Source organism: Thermobia domestica, chromosome 15 (genome assembly GCF_964235325.1).
Source record: "Thermobia domestica chromosome 15, izTheDome1.hap1.1, whole genome shotgun sequence".
Lineage (NCBI taxonomy): Eukaryota > Metazoa > Arthropoda > Insecta > Zygentoma > Lepismatidae > Thermobia > Thermobia domestica.
Genome location: NC_137468.1, coordinates 187,468,987 through 187,490,184, shown reverse-complemented (window position 1 = coordinate 187,490,184; position 21,198 = coordinate 187,468,987). Strand labels below are relative to the sequence as shown.

The 21,198-nt window shown below is 35.4% G+C and overlaps 1 protein-coding gene across 4 annotated transcripts; it reads right to left on the bottom strand.

The window, feature by feature from the left end:
- Nucleotides 1–2,198: 2,198 nt before the first annotated feature.
- LOC145671387 (uncharacterized) lies at nt 2,199–17,068 on the bottom strand. 4 transcript variants are annotated; one of them, XM_081740483.1, is made up of 3 exons: nt 16,381–17,068; nt 11,491–12,034; nt 2,199–8,641 (listed from the first exon to the last, which is right to left on the bottom strand). In XM_081740483.1, the coding sequence occupies exons 2-3, from the start codon at nt 11,925–11,927 to the stop codon at nt 7,759–7,761; spliced, it is 1,320 nt and encodes a 439-aa protein (XP_081596609.1). In that variant the 5' UTR covers nt 11,928–12,034; nt 16,381–17,068; the 3' UTR covers nt 2,199–7,758. The 4 variants fall into 4 exon arrangements, with proteins under 4 accessions (XP_081596609.1, XP_081596610.1, XP_081596612.1 ...); XM_081740484.1 differs by having other exon boundaries at nt 16,601–17,068; XM_081740486.1 differs by having other exon boundaries at nt 16,910–17,068.
- Nucleotides 17,069–21,198: the final 4,130 nt, after the last annotated feature.

Below are 21,198 nucleotides of genomic sequence, written 5' to 3'. Positions count from 1 at the left end.
GGAATCGAACCCCTGAAGTCCCACGCCAAAAGCGTGTATGCTAACCGTTTATCTACGAGTGAACTCTAATTGAATGTAAAATGAGCTCTGTAGCTCCGTTTTGGTGTTTATATAGTATATTTTTTACTAATTTACTATTGCATTTCTAATTTTAGACGAACCAGAGTTGACTAAAACAAAAGATCGTCATCAGATTTAGAATTTTCAATAAAACCAGTTCGTAGCTATCTATCTAAAGAAATATATAACAGGAAAAACATTTTATTCCAAATAAATAAAAAAACAGTACATGTCTAATTATAGGTTCCTCTAATAGTTATTACTGTAAAACTTATTATAATAATAAAAATGTTATTCCCTCTCAATCAAAAAATATAAAAATTGCGTTTCCAATACAAGAAAAAGTTTAAAATGATATTTGCAACACATTATGTTCGTGCGGTCCTTTTGACCTCGCGAGACTACTCGCGTTACTTTTTCAGCGCGACTTCTCGAGGGTTAAGAATGTGCGGAAAGTATGTGTACGTGTGTGCTTATATTTTCGTAAATAATTCAAAAATCGAGCGTGTAGTGCCACCAGAATACCCGAATGAACAGAAAGTACGAATTTACTGGATTCCTTTTCGCGAAATCCATTTTCTGAATGCTCATTTGAAAATAAGTGCTTATTAAAGAGCCCAGATCAACACCAAAAATAAACATTGCAGAGAAATGTGGTACCTTAGCTACAGATTTCGGCGCCCCCTATACTCACCTTAAAAGCTTTTCTTTCTTTCTTATTTTTTCTTTACAAATAAGAGAAGGAGCTTTTCTTCTTATGAAACGCTGAATTTTTATCAAGCTAGTTGGATAGATCATTACAACAACCTAAAGTAATCATTATGTGTAAGAGTTGTTTCCAATAGGCTTATTATGGACTTTTTATTAAACTTCATAAAACTAACTTTGGTTGTACTGTAGAAATCAACTTGGAGAACAGTTATGGAATTTTACAATAATTAAAAACGTTTCATAGTAGCGATAAGAAATTAAGTTTCAATTCACTAGAAACTATGACCTTTTAAAATATTCGAAATGGGTGACAGTATCAATTTCTAGTAATAATTGTAAACTTCTGTAATTTCATTCTGTATGTGGTCATATAAATAGCATTTTAATTTCGATTCTTTTACGGTAAAAGAAATGCGAAATGTAGCAGAAGTTCAGAAGGAGCCTTCTTTGTGAATTCCTTAATATTTGTAGATGTGGGTGAAGAGTATGCTTAATTTGTGTATTTAAAATCGAAAATATAATTTGTCTACTACATGTCTCACTGGCATTGGGCAACTCTGTTAATACCGTCTCCAAATATCGTTAGTACCGTTAATAATTGGAAACCGTCTTCAAATATGATATTTTAAATCTAAAATGAAGGAACTTTTAAATCGGATGAGCGCGTTTGAGCTGTACACCCTTTATCAGCCCAATATTAAATGAAAATGCAACGTTGCCATTTACCTGAATGCACAATATAAGTGAATGAAGTTACTGTCTTGTATACTAACGTTTCGATGGATATCCCCCACTTAAAACAGTAACTTCATTCACTTATGTTGTGGATATAGGTAAATAGCAAAGTTGTAGTTTCATTTAAAATTTGGTCGCATAGTGTACAGCTCAAACAGCTCGTCCGATTTAAAATTTCCTTCATTTTGGATCGAAAATATATTTGGAGACGGTTTCTCTCTTACATTTTCTTGTAACTCTGATAACAGTTACACTATTAGGAGACTTTTGAGACACCCTGTACATATATATATATATATATATATATATATATATATATATATATATATATATATGTTTGTGTGTGTGTGTATGGATTATTATTATTTTGAGATATCTTCTGTATATTTTTGTTTGTTGGTAAATTTATATTCGATTCAACTTCCAGAGAAATACTGTCATTAAGATTCAGGTATTACTTAACGTCGAGTAGATATGTAGATGTACAACTAGGTTATTGTAATTTTAATTCTTACCTGATATAAAATATGTTAACACATATTTTAAGAAATTATACTGTATTTAGCAGGTGTATGTTTGATCTATGGAACTCTTAGTTCAGATAAATCATATCGTTTCAGTCGGTATCAGTCTTCTATTTTGATTGCGTTCTAGGACTCTTCAGATTGCTTTAAAATACATATTCACTAAAGTACAGGAAATACAGGATTTTATTGCCAAATGATTTTTTTTATAAATATTATTTAGCACTAATGCATAATATTAGCAGTAACAAAATACAAATACTGGTAGTTACAACATCATGTATTAATATTCCACTCTTCTTTCACATGAGCAAAATACAATCCGGACCGAACATGGATCCGAGCAGTTTTTCTAATAAAACATAATTTTAGGAACACACAATTAAATATATGCTTCTTTATATTTTCTTTCTTTATTAAGTTGATAGAGTCATTCCCTTACACTAAGGAAAGTAATCAGCGTAATAAATAAACAAACAAACTGCGACAAATAACCTTCAATCAGTGAAACTATTAGCGCCGTGTGTATCTTCATGCCCGTAATCAGATGTAACCTCAGATAGTAAAGAAGATTATCCGAATTATTCACTTCTTTGTCGCACACACTTTGAATATCGGTTTTGAATGTCGCGTATAACTTAGGAGTTTTAATGTTATAAGTAATTTTACATAAAATAATATCGCAAAGTTGTTCACAGAATGTAACTTCAGATATATATTATATATAGATCTATTAATTTTAATATTTATGGACTAGCTATACAGAATAACTCAATTAAATATCTAAAAAGAAAAATATACTCATAAATACGCATGTTAACCTCGTTTTATATATCTAGACTACACAACTGGAACATCACTCTTCATACAAAGAGCAACTAAAAGCAAGGGATCTATAAAGGTTACCAAGAAACTTCTGTCTGTGTGGAATTGGCCCTCACAATGAGTTGAATGCGAATAGAGATAGGTGAAGGTCAGTTGACGGTGTTGGTACATCCAACATTCAACCAGCTTGAGGCAGTTCAGTTACACCGTTAAATTGCGTAAGGACGGTGTGAACAAATGACCTTCACAGAGCGCTATAAGGACGTGTACGCTGCACAAGTTCAAAATGGGGTCAAACGCCGCTGCAGCGAGGCGGAAGGTGTCACGCCTATGGTGAGGGCGTTGTGACTACGCCGACAGTGCAGCGGTGGTTTAAGAAGTTTATAGACAGTGACGAAACACTCGAAGACGTACTATGTGACGGAAAGCCAACACATATACAAAATGATGATCAGGCAGCTACTGAGGCGAACAGTAGCAAGATATGTGAAGAACTTGCACTACAATAAAGTTTGAAAGGAGAAACTAGTCGGTAGCTCCTCTATCAAATTGGGAAGCACTACAAATCGGGTCGATAGGTCCCACATGACTTGACTCCGGGCCAGAAGGCAACTCGAACTGGGACCTGTACCTTTTTGCAATCTCCTCTAAGGAAGGAGCTATTTGTGGAAAGGTGTTGATATGCGATGAGAAGTGGGAACTGTACGGAGCTCCATTGGCACAGCCGTCATTGGTTAGCATCAAAAGAACCGGTTCTGAAGCTGCCGAAACCAGCACTGCTTCAAAGGGATGTTCTCTTGTATGTTCGTTGACTGCTCGCGGCATCGTGTATCGGGAAGTGCTAACAGCTTTTAAGATCATTAATGGAACTGTGTACTCTCAGCAGTTGTGCTGTTGAAGAAAAAGTCTGGAACCACCACTTCTAAATCGCAAAGGGGTCCTCTTGGTACAGGACAACGCTAAGCCCCATGCGAATAGGATGACAAGTGATAGATTCTACGCCTTGCAAGGCAAAGATCATTGCATATGCCATACTTCCCGGGCATTGGACCCTCCGATTATCATCTCTTAAATTCCTTGGATAATTACATTAGAGGAATCCAGTTCAAATCCCTAGCAGAAGTGCAAAATGTACTTGATACTCTCTTCGCTTCATAACCCAAGTTCTACTGCGATATAATGCATGGCCATGCAGAACGTTGGCAAATGGTAGTCTATGCTGATGGGAACTAATTTTGGGTGACAGAAGTTTCTTAGTCACCTTTATAATTTAAACTCACAACGATACACTATATAATATATTGAGCCGAATTTCACTGTGCAACTTATCTAGGAAACATCTTTTCATCTTAAATTCTGTACGATCTGCAGGCACCTGTACTGGCTTTACCCAGTACACACGTTTCCATTCCAAAAGAATGCGTTCCATTTGGATCACGTGTATGGCACCTCGCTTCTCTGCAGAATTTTCACAGGCCGGTGACGGCGCAGATTGGACGACGAGACAGATGCACTTGAAGGGTCCGAAAACAACAAAGTAGCATGTGCTTGCATCTAGATTCTTGAAGAATGTCAGTGGGAAATTGACACGTTCGAATTTGCTGTTCTGTTTTCACTTTGTCTCGGTGCAGTTCAACTGGCTCAACATATTCTAATCTCGCCTAGCATATAATTCTTACTATCGATTTATCTCCGTTTTTTAACTTTATGCCGTCTTTTAACTTTCATCGTAAAGGTTCAAATGATAGAGAAAGTAAGTCTTATGCATTCGAACGAGGAGTTAGCTACTGCTACATTCATTTCATGTTAGCATATTTCATACTAAGAATAACAGAAAACTAGATAAAGAAGGAAAATTGAACTCAGTCGTAGTCACATGGTCACAGTAATCTTGTTGCTCTTATTCCATACAAAGATGTGAGCCCAAGGCTCATACAGTACCGATTATGTAAGAAATTCAAAAATGCAAGTCAACAAACGAGAAAACATAGAGAGATTATTCAGAAAATGAAATAGATACGCTAGCGACTTTAGAAGTTTAGGTAGATATTACCTAACGGCTTTTAAGTAATATAATAATTTAATTACGAAACGATATTTTCTTAAATGCAATGCAAGTAAATTCCTATTTTTATGACTCAACACAATAATTCACGATGAGTTTTATTGTAAAAAGTGAGATGTTTTTCTTTAAATTTTATTTTTTAAACTCTTTCTGACAAATACGTATGGCAGTTCTTTCTGTGGTATGTTGAGTGATGTTCTTCCAAAGATTTGGTAATTCACGTCAGCCAAATCCGGAAAAATATCGACCATATATATCACACAGTGGAAAAACTATATGAATCTTAGAATTTTCTATCCTATTTGGACAAATTGTCGCTAAATTGAAAATATATGTGACTGTTAATATCACTTTTTACAATTGCCTCTAGACTCCTAAAACAGATTTAAAAAATCCTTAAATATACTCTAAAAGTCAATAAATCGAATCAACAGTCATTTTGGAAGCATTGGTTCATTATGCGTTAAAAGCCGGCTTTTTAAAATGGAATGATAACTATAAATAGGAGCACAATATAACTGATTCGTGCTTAGAAACCATGCTCTTAATATTATTATTTATAGTTTCTGATTATATTAGTAAATATGTTCCAATTTTCCAAGATATACACAGATTATTTCTGGATATGAAAAACGAGTTTTTAATGTTTAATTCGCAAAACTCTAAACTAAGATATTGACTGTGTTATCAAGAGTCGAACTGTAAAGTTTATCTGTAAGAATTATCTTAAGCTGAATACAATCTCCGATACTAGTACTGATTCCATCTTTAATACTTAAACACTGTTCATTATCATTTCTGAGTTTCTTCTCTCTTCAGCCATAATTTTGTAAATAGCTTGTGAAAACCTAACACCAAGGTTTTCTCACGCCTTATCTTTAACTTTTATCATATATTTTACTTAGTTTTCTTATACGGAGTTGTATAATTTTTTCCGAACATCTCAGTATTGAAAATTAACCGTGTAATGCTCACCATTAGCTTCAAAGTGGTAAGTTCCTTTAAAAAAGGAAACTTAAACAAAATCCACACAATATGTTTTCTAGATTGCTCATTTTGCATTATTTTTTACTTAACAGATACACTCATATTTCTTGAAGGAACAGTGATTTTTGTGCGGCGGATTTATTATTTGTCAACAATAGATGTACTGGAAATATATAAGGCAACATAACCGTACAATTTAATTAAATGCTAGCGTAGTTAACTGGTAGAAAAGAACATTGTTAAAGGCATGGTTTTCTTCTCGATTTCCACCACAGAAGGCATTATAGCTTACGTTGTAAATGGATTCTTATTCTAAAGACAGAATAGCACTGGACATTGCGGCAAGCCTATATGTACACTAATTTCTGAAGCCTAGAAAGAGCTTTTTCTATGAAAAAGGGATTACAGACAGTCATACATTATACAAATACATATATATGGCTAGAAAAATAGCAAAAAAAAAAGAAAAAAAAAAAGAACGAGACAGTAACAGGTAAGTGTTTGGCCTTAATATCTTAACATGCGCGTTACTAAATGATATATTTATTAAATTACTCTTTACAGCAGCGGTATATCTATTTCAGTTTATCTACCTTTTTAACATACGTGTCGTCAGCTTTAATTTTGACTATATTTCTCTCTACACTTACAGAGCGTTTGAGGATATCAATAGTATAAATTGATATATCGCTGCCTAGTTGGATCTTTGACCATATTTCTATCCCTACTTTTGACGATATCCTCAAACCTGTGTGTATTTATATGTCTAGCCAAAACTAACTACGACTAAATCAATTCTCATACTCTTGGAACATGTGACTATCTCCACTAGTATGTAGTACGATGCTTGCCGATCTTGTTCTTTGATGAAATCTCTTTCCAAGCTCTTGGCACACATGTTTTTTAGACCTATGTATTAACATGTGTTTTGCCAAATTTGACAATATAAAGCCTTTTCCACACCTTTCGCACGCCTGGTCTTTTTAACCTGTATGTATTGACATGCGTCTCTCCAAATCTGACCTGACAAAATCTTTAATCACATTCCGTCAAGTCTGTTTTTCACTTGTTTATATAGACATGTATCTTGTTATATCTGACTTACGATTAAATACCTTCCCACAACAATAGCAGATCCCCCCAAACAACAGGTAACGCTAAATTACTTCGTACATAATCAGCACGTATGAGGCATTATTACGGATGTGTATTAAAATGTGTTTTGCCATTTCTGACCTAAGACTAAGTTCGGTTCCACACTCCCAGCATGTATGATTTTTCTCATCTGCCTGTGTAAACATGTCTTGCCGTTTCCGACCTACACTTAAATGTTTTTAGACTCTAGGCAAGCGTGAGGTTTTTCATCTACGTGTATTAAAATGTTATGTCAAGTGTGAACTTTGACTAAATACTTTTCACAATGTTGGCACGTATGATGTTTTTAACTTGTAAGTATTAGCATGCGTCTTGCTAAATTTGACCTATGCTGAAATCTTTCCACAGTTTTTGCACGTGAGGACTTTCAACTGTATGCATTAACATGTGTGACAGTAAGAGTGACCTTTGGCTAAATCCCTTTGCACACTATTGACACGTGTGAGGCTTTTGACCTGAAAGTATTAACATGTTTAACCGAGGTTAACCTGTCATAAAATCCCTTTCCACACTGAAGGCACGTGAGATTTCTCACTTGTATGTATCAGCATGTGTCTTGCTAAATTTGCCCTATGCTGAAATCTTTTTCCACATCTTGCACCTCTGAAGGTTTTCACCGGTAGATCGTAACATGTGTGACGATAAGAGTATCCTTTGACTAAATCCCTTTCCACACTATTGACACGTATGAGCATTTCAACCTGAATGTATTAACATGTGTTTAACCAAGGTTGAACTATCCCTAAACGTTTCTCTGCACTCTTGGCACCTGTAAAGTTCTGCGTCAGTATGTATCAGGACGTGTTTTGCGTAACTTACCCTATATCGAAATATTTTTCCACATTCCTTGCACGTGTAAGGTCTTTCACCGGTATGTATTAGCATGTGTGTTGCCAATTGTGACTTCCTCAAAAATCTGTTTCCACACGTGTAGCACGTGAAAGGTTTTGCACCTGTATGTATTAGCATGTGACTTCCCAAATTTGACTTCCTCTGAAATCTCTTTCCACACGTGTCGCACGTGAAAGGTTTTGCACCTGTATGTGTTAGCATGTGTCTTCGCAAATGTGACTTCGTCTGAAATCTCTTTCCACACGTGTGGCACGTGTAAGCTTTTGCACCTGTATGTATTAGCATATGTCTTTCTAATGCATACATACGCTGAAATTTTTTTCCACATTCATTGCACGTATATCGTCCTTCACCAGTATGTATTAACATGTGTTCAACCAAGTATGACTTATCCTTGTATCCCTTTCCACAATGTTGGCAAGTGTGAGGTCTCTCACTGGTATGTATTAACATGTGTTTTGCTAAATTTGAAATAAACTCAAACCTCTTCCCACATTCCTTGCACGTGAGAGATCTTTCACCGGTATGTATTAACATGTGTGAGGTTAATTGTGACCTTTGGATAAATCTCTTTCCACACTCACGGCATGTATGAGGATTTTGATCTGAATGTATTAACATGTGTCTAACCAAGGTTGACCTATTCTTATATCGTTTTCCGCACTCTTGGCACGTGTAAAGTTCTGCACCTGTATGTATTAGCATGTGTTTTCTCAAATTTAGGAACCTACAACAAAGATTAGAAAAAGAAGATGAGGGTATTAACACAATAGGCGAAGCTTGTAGAGAACAGGAACAAAGATAATAGAGAAACAGCATCAACACATACCGCTCATAAAGAATTAGAAAATAATTGAGTTGATTTTGGGTTTAACGTCCCGTTCAGCAGCGAGGCTATATGAAACGTGAGCTCCAGCCGGAAATCGAACCCGGGTCTCCGACGCCAAAGTCATGTACGCTAACTGCTAAGCCACGGAGGAGCTCGGAATTAGAAAAGAAAGCATGGAGGTATTTGGTAATGATGCATCAATTGGTGAAAGACTCGCAGCGTTTGGACTTGGTACTGCTACGAATGCTAAAGTTAGGATGGGATCTTTAAGATTTTCTTTATAATAAATAATATGGAGAGTATTGAGAGTTATAAGTTGCAAAAGTTTACGGCAAATAGGAGAACATATAATAATTTGAACGAACCTAACAAAGATATTGAATTTGATTTTGATATAGGAGATGGATTTATTCATTCTCACAGAGCAGACTGTTTTATGAAATTAGAAGTTGTAGGTGCTCAAGCTGGAGGAACATTTGGAGATAATGATGGAATAAAACTTGTAAATAAATTCCTCCCATTCTTCTTCTCTAGCGCAGAAATTAAAAACATGGAGTAATTATAAACAGAATAGATCTACCTGTGATAACCTCTACAGGTATCGGAACTTTAAAGATTTCTAAACCAGAACTTGAGTACTTACAACAAGCCGGTTTCGAAACAGATGATAAACTTGGATTGAGAAAAGATTTTACAGTTTTACATCCGCTAAGATTAATTCCGGGCTTTTTAAGTGATTATAGACGTTATGTGGAAAGGTGGATTGAGAACAACATTTATAAAGGCTGGTAATAATAATGATGTTTTATATAAACGGGGTGCAACAACTCCACATGACGGAAAAATAACAATAGAAAATATGGAGATAAGAACGTCAATTATAGAGTATGAACCAAGTGAAATGTAGGTGGTTCTTGGCCTAGTATGGAGGCAACCATTTTCGTGTAGTTTTTAACGTTTCACTTGGTTCAATTAGTTACAGATAACATAACATTATACGTAAGAAAACTGTTTATTTCACCTTCTTTATTTTTGCGAGAGCAGTGTCATAAGAAGGTCGGCGGCCACAAGAGCGTAGGGCAATGGCATGGACAGCTCCACGTTGGCACTGTGACGGCAACCATCACTCAACCAATCATGGGAACGACCGTGGTGACTTAGTGGTAGAGCATTGACCTCTGGTGCATGTGGCACTTGGTTCGATCCCAGCTCTCACCATGTGAACTTTATGGTGGACAGAACGTGTGCGTGGTTTTTCTCGGGGTTCTCCTACTTTGTCCATTCCACCATATCATTTGTTTCTCATCATCTACGTCTCCATAACTTTGGGACGTAAAACTTCAAGATTTTGTTTCATTTTATTTCAACCAATCATCGGCTCTCAAGCCGGTTCTGTTCCAAAAACGAGTCGAACTATCTGCGGCAACCAAAGCTGGCACCCCAAACTGTACGCGGTCATATGTAGAGACTCGCGGTCAATTCCCGTAATTTTGCTCTTACGGTTGTTGACAGGATACGTTAATATGTAGTATTCATACTTTCCTACGCAAACATACAAGGTGAGGGTGGTTTGTGTCAGTTGATGATCGGATATATTACATAGAATTTTTTTGGAATTTCTTACATGAAGGCAGTGGAGGATCCATGTTCCCCCCCCCCCGAAGGTTTATTTTGAAAGTTCCATTATTTATCATCGGGAAATACAAATATGGTCTTCTCCCGACCGATCCAGTCTATGTGACGAGCCTAGCGGAGTCTCACAAAATATGTGGTACTTAACCTGCCGTCCCACGCGCCGCGGAGTCACACTACGCGGATAGAGAAATGTTTCCTTAGAATTGTTAAAAGAGTTTGTGCCGTAAAATATACACGCGCAATTGTCAAAAACTTTGCAAAGAAAATATGAAATAGTTTAATATCGCTTCAAACAAAACACACATTAAAATTAAGATAGAGTATGGCAAGCCTAGCAACAGAAATGGACGTTCTTTAATCACGCTAAGACTAGTCTATACTACTGTAAAACTACGGATGACAGACGGAACAAACGCTGTACGATGCTATTATTATAACCGTAATGGAATTACCAATATTGAGAGCTGAATATAGTTCTATCAGAGTTGGAGTGGCAGCGCCGGAATGTATTCACAAAGGATTCATAGTAGAGACAAGTAATTCCCTAGATCTTCACCTTCAAAGAAAAAGCTTTTGTATCACGAAAATATCTCAAGTGAGAAGGTAGTGTTATAGGTAAGCCAGTAAGGTACTATCAATAATAGAAAACATATTACTGAATTTTGTGCCCGCAAAATGCACATACATCCTATCGCAGTTACTGTTTCACAAGAATCCTATTAAATAGTTTTGAGATTTGACAGCACTTTATCTCTAGATTAAAGTATTACTGACTGATCGTTTTACTTACGAGCATTATTTATAAGAATAATTCCCCTTGGCATTACTCAGTATCTTGTCAGTATTCAAATATAACACTCAAGAATTGCTGTCAGGAGGAGGTTTATAGTGTTTTCCCATTACGTTTGAAAACGTATTTCACTGCCGAATTGTCTCATCTCATACATAACTAAGCATTAGGTTGCGTTGTTTCATTTATTCAAGTATTTGCAATTCCAATAACTCAATTTAGGTAAAATGAAAAGAAGAACTTTAAATAAGTATTGCAAAGACTGAAAAAAAAAATATTTATGCAGGTATGACTATGACAAAATAAAATGGATTAAACGTACCTGAGGGCCTGAGGATTGTTATCTGCTTCTCGATCATCATTTTCTTCAACGTCCTCTCTGTGATCGATCTGATCCACAATACTGGTAGAGTTGTCACTGCATAACTGTTCCGTGTTTTGTATAAAATCGGAGGAATTTGGTTTGATGTCACTCTGAAAACGTTTCGTTATTACAAGTAATTCAGCTGTTGATAAACAATTGACCAAACATATTGCTTTCGAATTGAGTTTCCAATCTGATATTGTTTCATCCTGATTACTTTCTGCGGCGATATTCTTTCCTTCCATCGCACTGTCTGGTTCCTTACATTCCAAACGTAGTGCAAGAGGATCTTTATGATCATTAGTGTTACTAGCATATGGTTTATAATTCCATTTCTCAAATTGTTCGTTCTCTGTTTTTACTTCAACTTTAATAGGAAAGTTTTCTGTTTCCATTTCAATCTCATTAAAAGCAAACTTCAAATACTGAAAGACATTTCGCTAGCTAAAACAGTTCAAGTTGGACATTTGAAACTTCAGCACTTAAAGAAAAACAAACAAATCTGCAAACAATAAGAAAAATATTGTTTTGAGAAAATTTACTGCCGTGCCGAGTAAATATCGGTAACTTCAAGCAAGGTTCTAGAACACATGTCCTCCATCTCATTTAGCAATAATAGACAGAAAACAACGTGCCTTGCGGAGCCCTAACCCGCCTTCACTTCCTAGCGCTCCCTCGGTAATTCTCTGTGAAATTAATATTGAAATTTGGTCAGAACTAAACCAACCTACCTAAGAACCTTCATGGAGGGACCTGTGTTCTAGAAACTTCTCGTAAGTTCTATTTCAGATGAAATTAAGTTAGCGGGAACAATTCTTTGGGATCAGACTGGGCATGCAAAATGTAACGAAACTACTACTTTAAAGTATCTGAAATTCTCCTACAACTCATATAAAGATATCTATATATCTGAATACCAAAAAATAAAAAAAAAAACATACCGAAATACTGACCAATATCCTTCATTTTCTTTATTGTTAAGGCAAAACAGAGTATACTTGTCTACTTTACATACAAGTATATTATAGGAATATATAAGGTTTCATGCACATTATTATAGTTGTTTCTTGTTATCCATAGGTACATTCTATCGTGTAAGAATCGTGGTTCTTTTCTTTCAATTTACATTTTAAGTAAAGCTACGAATTCTCAACGTACTTGCAGTGCCGCATGAGGTCAGAAATCACCAACACTAATATTTTCTCTGATATATCAGTAGATTATATATCTTAAATACAGTAAAATATGAGAAGCAATGCTATACATATTTTCCACTTAAAAATGGATAACATCTTCAACAACTGGTGTAATATTTTAAAAACATTTACTTACTCTCTGTAGCCTTTCGTTTCTGCTCAAATACATCACCGCTAGCAATTTCTAGTTAAATTTACTTTGTCCTCTTTGTTATATGTTTTAATTTGCAGGTGTTGCACTTTTTCTATATTTTCAGTGTTCTAGTATTAAATTATCACTGGATATTTTTACTAATAAATTACAGTATTTCTTAGTTGTTCTGGTGTACAGCATCCATTTTAGTACCCGTGTTACATGAAACATGGATTTACTTGTTAATGTTCGATTCTAATATGTGAGCTTACCAGAAATGAACGGATCCTTCGCACAGGTGCTCGTCCGAACTAAATTCCATCTAGAGAGCTCTTGTATAGGATGTAATGGGGCATGTACCCACTTAATCTTTTTACAGTAAAGCGCATATCTACCTTAATTTTCCGAAAGAACAAATAAGTACGAGCCTAAGTATACGATATATATTACTGAACTAAAATATTTCATAAAACGATAAACGCTGTCATAGCATTTTTATTTTACGATGTAACGATGTTTCTCGGTATTTAAAAAATCAACATCAATACCACTAAAACTTAATATTTAATTGTCCTATCGACACATATGCTAACGAAAAGTCCATTTCTTTTTAAAATTAAAGTAAAAGAAAAGTTTAGAAAACAATATTACCTTTCTACTATCTACCTTTCTCTATTAACTTTTCAATATAAATTTGTTTTAGATATAAAGGAAAGGCTTACTCATATAAACAGTTTTTTTGTTTGCTTGTTTGTTTTATGATCGGAACGGTCAGTTTTTCTACTTTACAAGTAAACAATATTATTTTACTTCTGTTTTATAAATATTGGTTTGAGTGAGACAAATTCCTCCAAGTTTCTTTTCGTACCACATTTAATGCCAGCTCCCGGAGCTACGAAATCAGCAAAGGCCAGTATTTTCCCAGTATTTCTTTCAATCTCAGGGAGAAATATTCTGAGTTATTCATCACTACAATAAATTACACGAATGACATTGAATTATGTGCCTACACGCAGTGGCCGCACTTATGGAGACTTTGATTACATATAAAAATGTCTTCCAAATCAAAATGTATTTTATGTTTTCTCTTATACTTGGTACAGATTTAGATTTCAAAGAATATAATACAAATACTACGTAATGCGGAAATGCTCGTTATGATTCTCTAAGTTTATCAGATAGCCATATTGATAGGGCTAAATTGTAGAGAAAATATGTCTACTGATGTCTTGCTCATAAATTTGGAACAAAAATTAGGTGAAAGTGAAAGAAACCTTTTCCATATGGGAGGTATTTTATATATTTCAATGGTCTCGGTCAATATTCGTATACTATAAAACACGAACACCCGAAACACACTATACCTTTCGAATATGCGAAAATTATTTGCGAGCAACTAATTGTACGAAGGAAGAGATTCACGGAGAAAACTTTCGAATGAATCCAAGTACTACGTTCACCTCTGGAAAACACATTTTATACAAAACTTCACCAAAAAATACAAAATATGTAAAGAGACTTGCTTCCATTTTTTTTCATTCATGTAAAATGGTAACATCATGAATCGATACTGTGTAGTGATGTTTTTTTTTTTTTTAATCTACTATCAACAAACAAAATACAGTAGGTGAAAATACAGTAGGTATAGTGCACAACTTCCTTTTTGCATGTCTGTCTCGTTAACATTCTATTTATTTATTTATTTTTGTGAATTTTATACAATACACAATGCACTTTCTAATATTGCCATGTTCTAAAAATGTATACCAAAAAATGATAAACCAAAATAAACAGGAAACCTCAAACTTTCGAGTGATGTATGATATAACATTTTGTATTCCTATGTTAAGATACCTAATTGTTTTAACATAGGAAAAAGTATCTGTTTAGACAAAAGGGACCAAATATTTGGAATCTAACCTAACCTGAATAGAAATAAGCGAAAATTATTTTTTTTTTCGATTCTAGAAGAAGGCTCGTATAAATTTCAACGAAACTAACTTCAACAGAAACAATGTATAGGTCTGCCATCCCTTGTGCAATGCAGGATGACGGCAGATAGTAACATTTATTTAAAGCGAAGGATTCCAAGAAGTTAAACATTGTAAAACTGCTTTCCAGTATCATTTTAATGATGTAGTGTTTTGGATTCTACTCCTCTTCAAGATGCACCGTAAGCTGAAGCAAAACTCTGAATCAACAACGCTTTTAAAAGAAAAAAATGATCACCTACAATGTTCAACTGCAAAGGAATTCGCATCACACGTGAAACTTCCGAATAATCCACGTGCGTCTTTCCACCAGTTGTCGCGTCCCTAAACTTTGCCAGGGCCAAAAGCTGAATTACAATAATAAATATCTGAAGCAGTGTAGTATTTCTTTGGTGCTCGTTAAAATAAAATCTCAATAAGTATGAAATAAATTTTGGTTTATTTTAAAATCAAACGCAACAAAATGTAGTACCGATTTAATTGCATGTCTCAATGAAGTGATTTTTTTTTTTTTTGGTCGGATGATTCATGAAACATATTTTTTAAACTTTTATTCGCATGTTATGTTAAGAAAATATTTTACGTGTTTTGGTTGTTGGGCGCAGTGCTGTAAGACATCTTTCTGATGCAACTTTATGACCTAACATTTTGAGTTCAACGTGAGTCTTAAATTTCTGACTACCGTATCTGGGATATTGTCAAGATTCGAACATGGAACTTATCGAAAGCATTTATTTTGTTTTCCTTCACTGCATGTCACTAATTAATGCTACTTAAACCCTTCGGTAAGGTAATAAATGATTTCTCTTTGTTTTTGGATATCCTGAACTTGGACCCAGAGGCGTCATTTCAGACTTTGCTTGGGGGGGCAAGAGTACCACCGACAAAAGAGTTTCACGTTTTCTACTAGTATATTAGTAGGCATCGATTAAAGTATAAGCATTTCTCGAACACTTGGGGGGGCAATTGCCCCCTGCTGCCCTCCCTAAATGACGCCCCTGCTTAGAACAAGTTGTCTTTGAACACGGTATCGTCCATATGATGCATTTTGGTACTTACAAAGCACACGGATACTAACCACGGACATGTTTTACATTCAGAACAAGTTCGTTTTATTTCGCATTATACTTTATTATTATTGAATGGCATTTAAAATTTTCGCCAACTCGTTCAATGACTTCTGAACTGAGTACCTTGTTTTAGCCTAAATCGTGATAAAGGTAGAAAACAACGAACCCTGGAGACCTTCTAACCGCCTTCGCTCGCTCAGCTATATTTTGTGAAGGAACACTGGATATCTCATACGTGGAAGATTGGGTGGAGAAATGGAAGCTACCTTTATTATTACTATTATTATTGAACCCAGTATTTTCACGGAAATAGTGAAGTAAATTATTTAACTATTACTTCAGGTGGGTTCCGTGAATTTCACTTATGTTTAAGTAGGCTATTGCCATGTGGCCCAGATAAAAGTATTCTAGAGAAGAAGGATCGTTAAGAGTAAGAAATCTTTGAGTCAATTACTAACCTGATTTATAAATATATTTAAATTCACGTCAGCATAATTTCTTTTCTTGTCTTCCGGAAACACTAACAGTTAACGAAATAAGAACCTCAGACATACATCCTATAACTAACAAATGTAAAATTGCTTTATATGTATCTGACAAGGAGGATTTTTGAAATTAAAAGTAAATTGTCCACGTCATAATCATTGACGTAGTGTCCATTAAGGCTATAAGGCTTACCCTATCCATTTATTTATACATCAGCCTCAAATGTTGCTTTTGGATATTGATACAATTAATTTTATTAAAATGGATTTATTTTATAATACGCTGCTTAAACATCAAGCGAGTTGAAACGCCATCGGCGGTAGTGATGGGCCGAATCGAATACAGCGAATTCGATTCATTCGATTCACTCAAGAATTCGGATACCTCGAGTACTACGGAAAAGAATTCGAATTCTTTTTGTATTCGCTTTTGTTACTTTGTGCTGTACTCGTTTTTTCACAATTTATTTTCGAAAAAAAAGTGTTGTTTAATATTCCGTACCACGCTAAATCTCCATCATGAGAATATAACAAATAGCAAAGAAGTACATATTTCTCTCTCTCTTCTATTTCCTTGCCTCCAGCCCGAGAAAGCAACAGACTTCCGCTGCTAACGTTGACTACAATCACAATGCGAAAGCTGCAAAGCAGACAGAAGACTCGGATACTGTAGTATTCGAATTCACCTGCAGTGTTACCAATTCAGTCATATTTTAGGTCATCTATTTTACCCTACATCTTAGTCCAACTACAAGAAATGATGACTTTTATTCTTTTACAGGGTTTCTAGACCTCATTTTTATCTGAATATAAAAGCGAAAGAAACGATCCCTAACATACAATAGCAAATAATTATTAACTTTCGCTTTAATTTTTTCTTCCTTTTTTTTTTTCTTGCAGCTATCGTTGGCAATATTGTTCCCGCTGCGCCTGCGCAAGAGTGCGAATTCGGATGATGAATTCGCTTCATGAACCGTATACACCGAATACACTAGGCCTGGCCGTACTCCATGCAGAGGAAAGAATGTGATAAACAAATAAACAAAACGTTATACACATACCCATTGCTCCTTGCCCTTCCTCTTATATAGTAATTTGCCGACTCGTACCTGTCTGTATTTTATACAAATTCATTAATTTTTAGTCTGAGAACAGCTCTTTGTTTGGACAGACATTGATAATATAAGCATGATTGGAGCAACTCTGCTGTCATTCCGTAACAATAAAAGCGTTTATAAAATGTGTGAAGATTTACGACTTAAATTATTTCATTTTTATTTATACGTTTAAGATTTTTTTATAAAGTTCACAGAAATTGCTGAAAAAATCAAATTATGTACAGGCACATAGTCAGTTAAAAGGATAGGTGGACTGACTCCCCTTAAATTTTCTTAGGCCCTTAAAATCTATCTTTTCATGTGTAAATAGGAGGTATAAAAATCGTGATATTTATTATGTGGTTGGCGATATGATCAGAAGTAATGGTTGAAGCGGTGTCGTAGAAAAACAAATAAACATTTATCTCACATTATGAGTCGCCATGGCTCAGACGGTAGCGCATCTTACGAATCAGGTCCAGATTCATATCCCGGCCAGGATACTACAGACTTTCTCGCATTGTTCCTATGCCTGGCGCTCTGAGGTGCATTCAACCTTCTATCAAATTGAGTGCCAGCGTCGCGCCGTCGTCTTGGTATTCCTGGGCACCTTCGGAAGATAAAGGTGGTCTACCGTGAGATTGATCATCCCACTTCACTTCGTACCGTAGGTCGAGAATATATTAGGCGTGTGCTAGTTGCACAGTTGATATCTTCTATTTATCTCACATGCCTACTAATCCAATATTTGTGAAACCAAATAACCATTGTCATGCATCCATTTCTTCTCTGAAGGCCTGTTAATGAATGAAGGAACAATTCTTTTTTTCTCTCAACACAAAATTTTCTTTTTTCTATTAACCATGACAAACGAAAGAATGTAACCTGTCTTGAACTAACCACACTTCACTCGCTACCACTTGCTCAGCATTAATTCGCGTAAAAAGAAAAAAAGGAAAGAAATATAACGCAAGATGTTTATGGAGAAATAGGAAAGAGCGTCAAATTCTCTCTTCACTTCAAAATACTTACTTACTATCAAAGCAATCTGGTTCTGTATTGCCCTGCAAAAGTGCATTTACATGCCTTCATGGATACGGAAACTGCATTTGAAATGTTTCCACTTTATCTCGAAATGCGCGAATGATTCATTTTTACTCACAACTGCACCTTAATCGATCTTTTACTTAATTTAAGATTATCAGGGATTCCGCCAGATCTCCCTAATTGTGGGGTGTCACTCCTTCAAATCAACTTTCTTTTCAAATTTAAATCGTCGAGCAGGCACTTCAACTTTAAAAATGTTTCTGTTGAAATATTTTACTAAGATTGCAAAACTCTACTTCGGATTTACAATCCCCCCTTCCCCTCCCAAAACAAAACCTTAACTGCGTGCACCATTGAAAACATACGTGCTGGTGCAACACAACCTAGATTTCAGAAATCTAGGTGGTGTTGGCTGGTCCCGTGAAAGCGTCTTTCGTCGTTATCGGAGAATACCGGTATAAGAATGCTAGCCCGACCATGCTGAGATATTTCCCTGAGTCACACTAGGTGAATGTTGAGTGGTACATTAAAATAAGGCAATGATCGTAATTTCTGTCCCCGGAGCGACGTTAATTCTGAGATAACTGAGAAGTTGCAAAGTTTATATTGCTCGGAATTTTCATTGATTTCCATTAAATGTAATGCATTTATAATCAATCCGGTTTATTTTTTCCAAAGAGATATAATCATTTAAGTTGCTCGTATTTGCAAAATTTTACTATGCTACTATTCAATTCATGTAAATGTTGTAAAATAATATTAATTCGCATTAATTACTAATAACATACCCTCTAATATTCTAGGAAGGTATATGCAAGAAGAAAGCATTTTTCCATTTGTAATTCGTAATATATAAAATTGGTTGCAAAGTTGATGTCAAGCTCGTACTAATGTCCAAAGGACAAGTCGCAAGACTGCATTACAGTGTTGAAGCCATTCATGTTTAAGGGGGGCCTGAGCCCCCTAGACTATATATGTGCCCGCCCTAGAATATCTATACATATGCATTGAAATATTTGCTTTTTCTGTTTATTTTTCTCGGAAATAAAGTCTTAAAAACCAAGATTATTGTTTTTATCTCTGTATATACAAGTGTGCAGGTGGAGCATCGAGCCCGGTTCCTCAGTGTTCACCTAGCTTAATTTTCCTTGGTCAGTGGAGCAGTTTATCCATTTTTCCAGCGTTCGTGTATGATGTGTGCCAAAAAGGTCAAATTAAGAGGGGGTTTGTTCCCCCTTTGTGGCGGTCGGGTACAAATCGCATTTCTCCCCCCCTAAAAACATTTTAAATCTGATTATTGGGAGGCATGTACCACACCCCGAAGGACATCACCCGGGATTTGCGCCAGTGTGATTATCTCACAAAGACTCGTACTGCTGCCTTTCTCATCCCTATTCCAGGAAGAGTAATAGCCGAAGGACGTACTCTATCAGACGTGACGGTCTGACGCCGAAGTTACAGGCTTTGGTAACGAAATATTTTTTTTTAATGCGGAGAATATGGTAACAAAGATGTTAATTTTGCTATTTTTATAACAATGTAACTAAATGGAACTTAATGTATAGGAATGTTTTAAATTGGCATAAATGATTTCAAAATAATGTAAATGACTGTTCTTTCATCTAATTGAAATATACGTATTTTTATTACGTTTTTCTCCTATCAGTGACACTAGCGTCCAGATGTACTGTCAGCGACAAAGGTTTTTTCCTTTCGGTGAAATTTCTTTCGTTTATAAGTTTCAAACGAATTTACTAATTTGAGTAGTTTTTTCTTTTCTTTTCTTTTTTTTGTAATTTGCAGAAAATCACACCATCTCTAATTTAGTGAAAACTGTACTCAAATCCTTTCCAAAGCTATTCGCAGAAGGAATTTTTATTAAAGGGAAAGAACTTTTGTCACTGACTGTACATCTCGAAGCATTCACTTCAAGCATAGTGTTTTGCCACTTGTATTCGATTCACCTTACGGTATTACAAATTAAGTATTTAAAAATATATATATATTTATTTATTTAATTTACCTTTTCCACATTCTCGTTTAGCTACAAGTATTCTTTATTCTTTCGCAGTGATTGATCTAGTCCTTTTTTTTATTGAGAAATTAAATTAAAGAACTATTCTTGGCTTAATACTTTCTCTCTTGTAATTTATCTATCGTTGGTAATACTGTTGTCGTTGCGCCTGTGCAACACTGCGAATTCGGGTAAAGAATTCGCTTCTTGAATCGAATACACCGAATACACTAAGCGCAGTGCCTCAATAATAGCAGAAGTAAAAACTTGGTTTATTCAAGTGTTCCCATCCGCCTTGACCTACTTGTCAACGTCTCCTACTGTTTGCAAAATTATCCCTTATTGTCAAGGCAGCAAGGTTCACTCTCGTGCAGTACAAGAAACAACAGTTCAATATCCAACCAATCCACTTCGCGCGTGAAAGAACCCTCCTCCTGAAATACTCTCCCTGTCTATCCCCATCTCTTTCCGTGAATTCGAATTCACCGAGTTCTTCAGAGTTCAGCTATCCGAATCCGAGTTCTCAGTGTGAGATGAGAGCTTGTAGAGTGAAAACGTAGTTTCAACCTCATCTTGTCTAATAAATTCAATAAATATTGTTGCACCTACTTTCTAACTATTTAGCCAATCAGC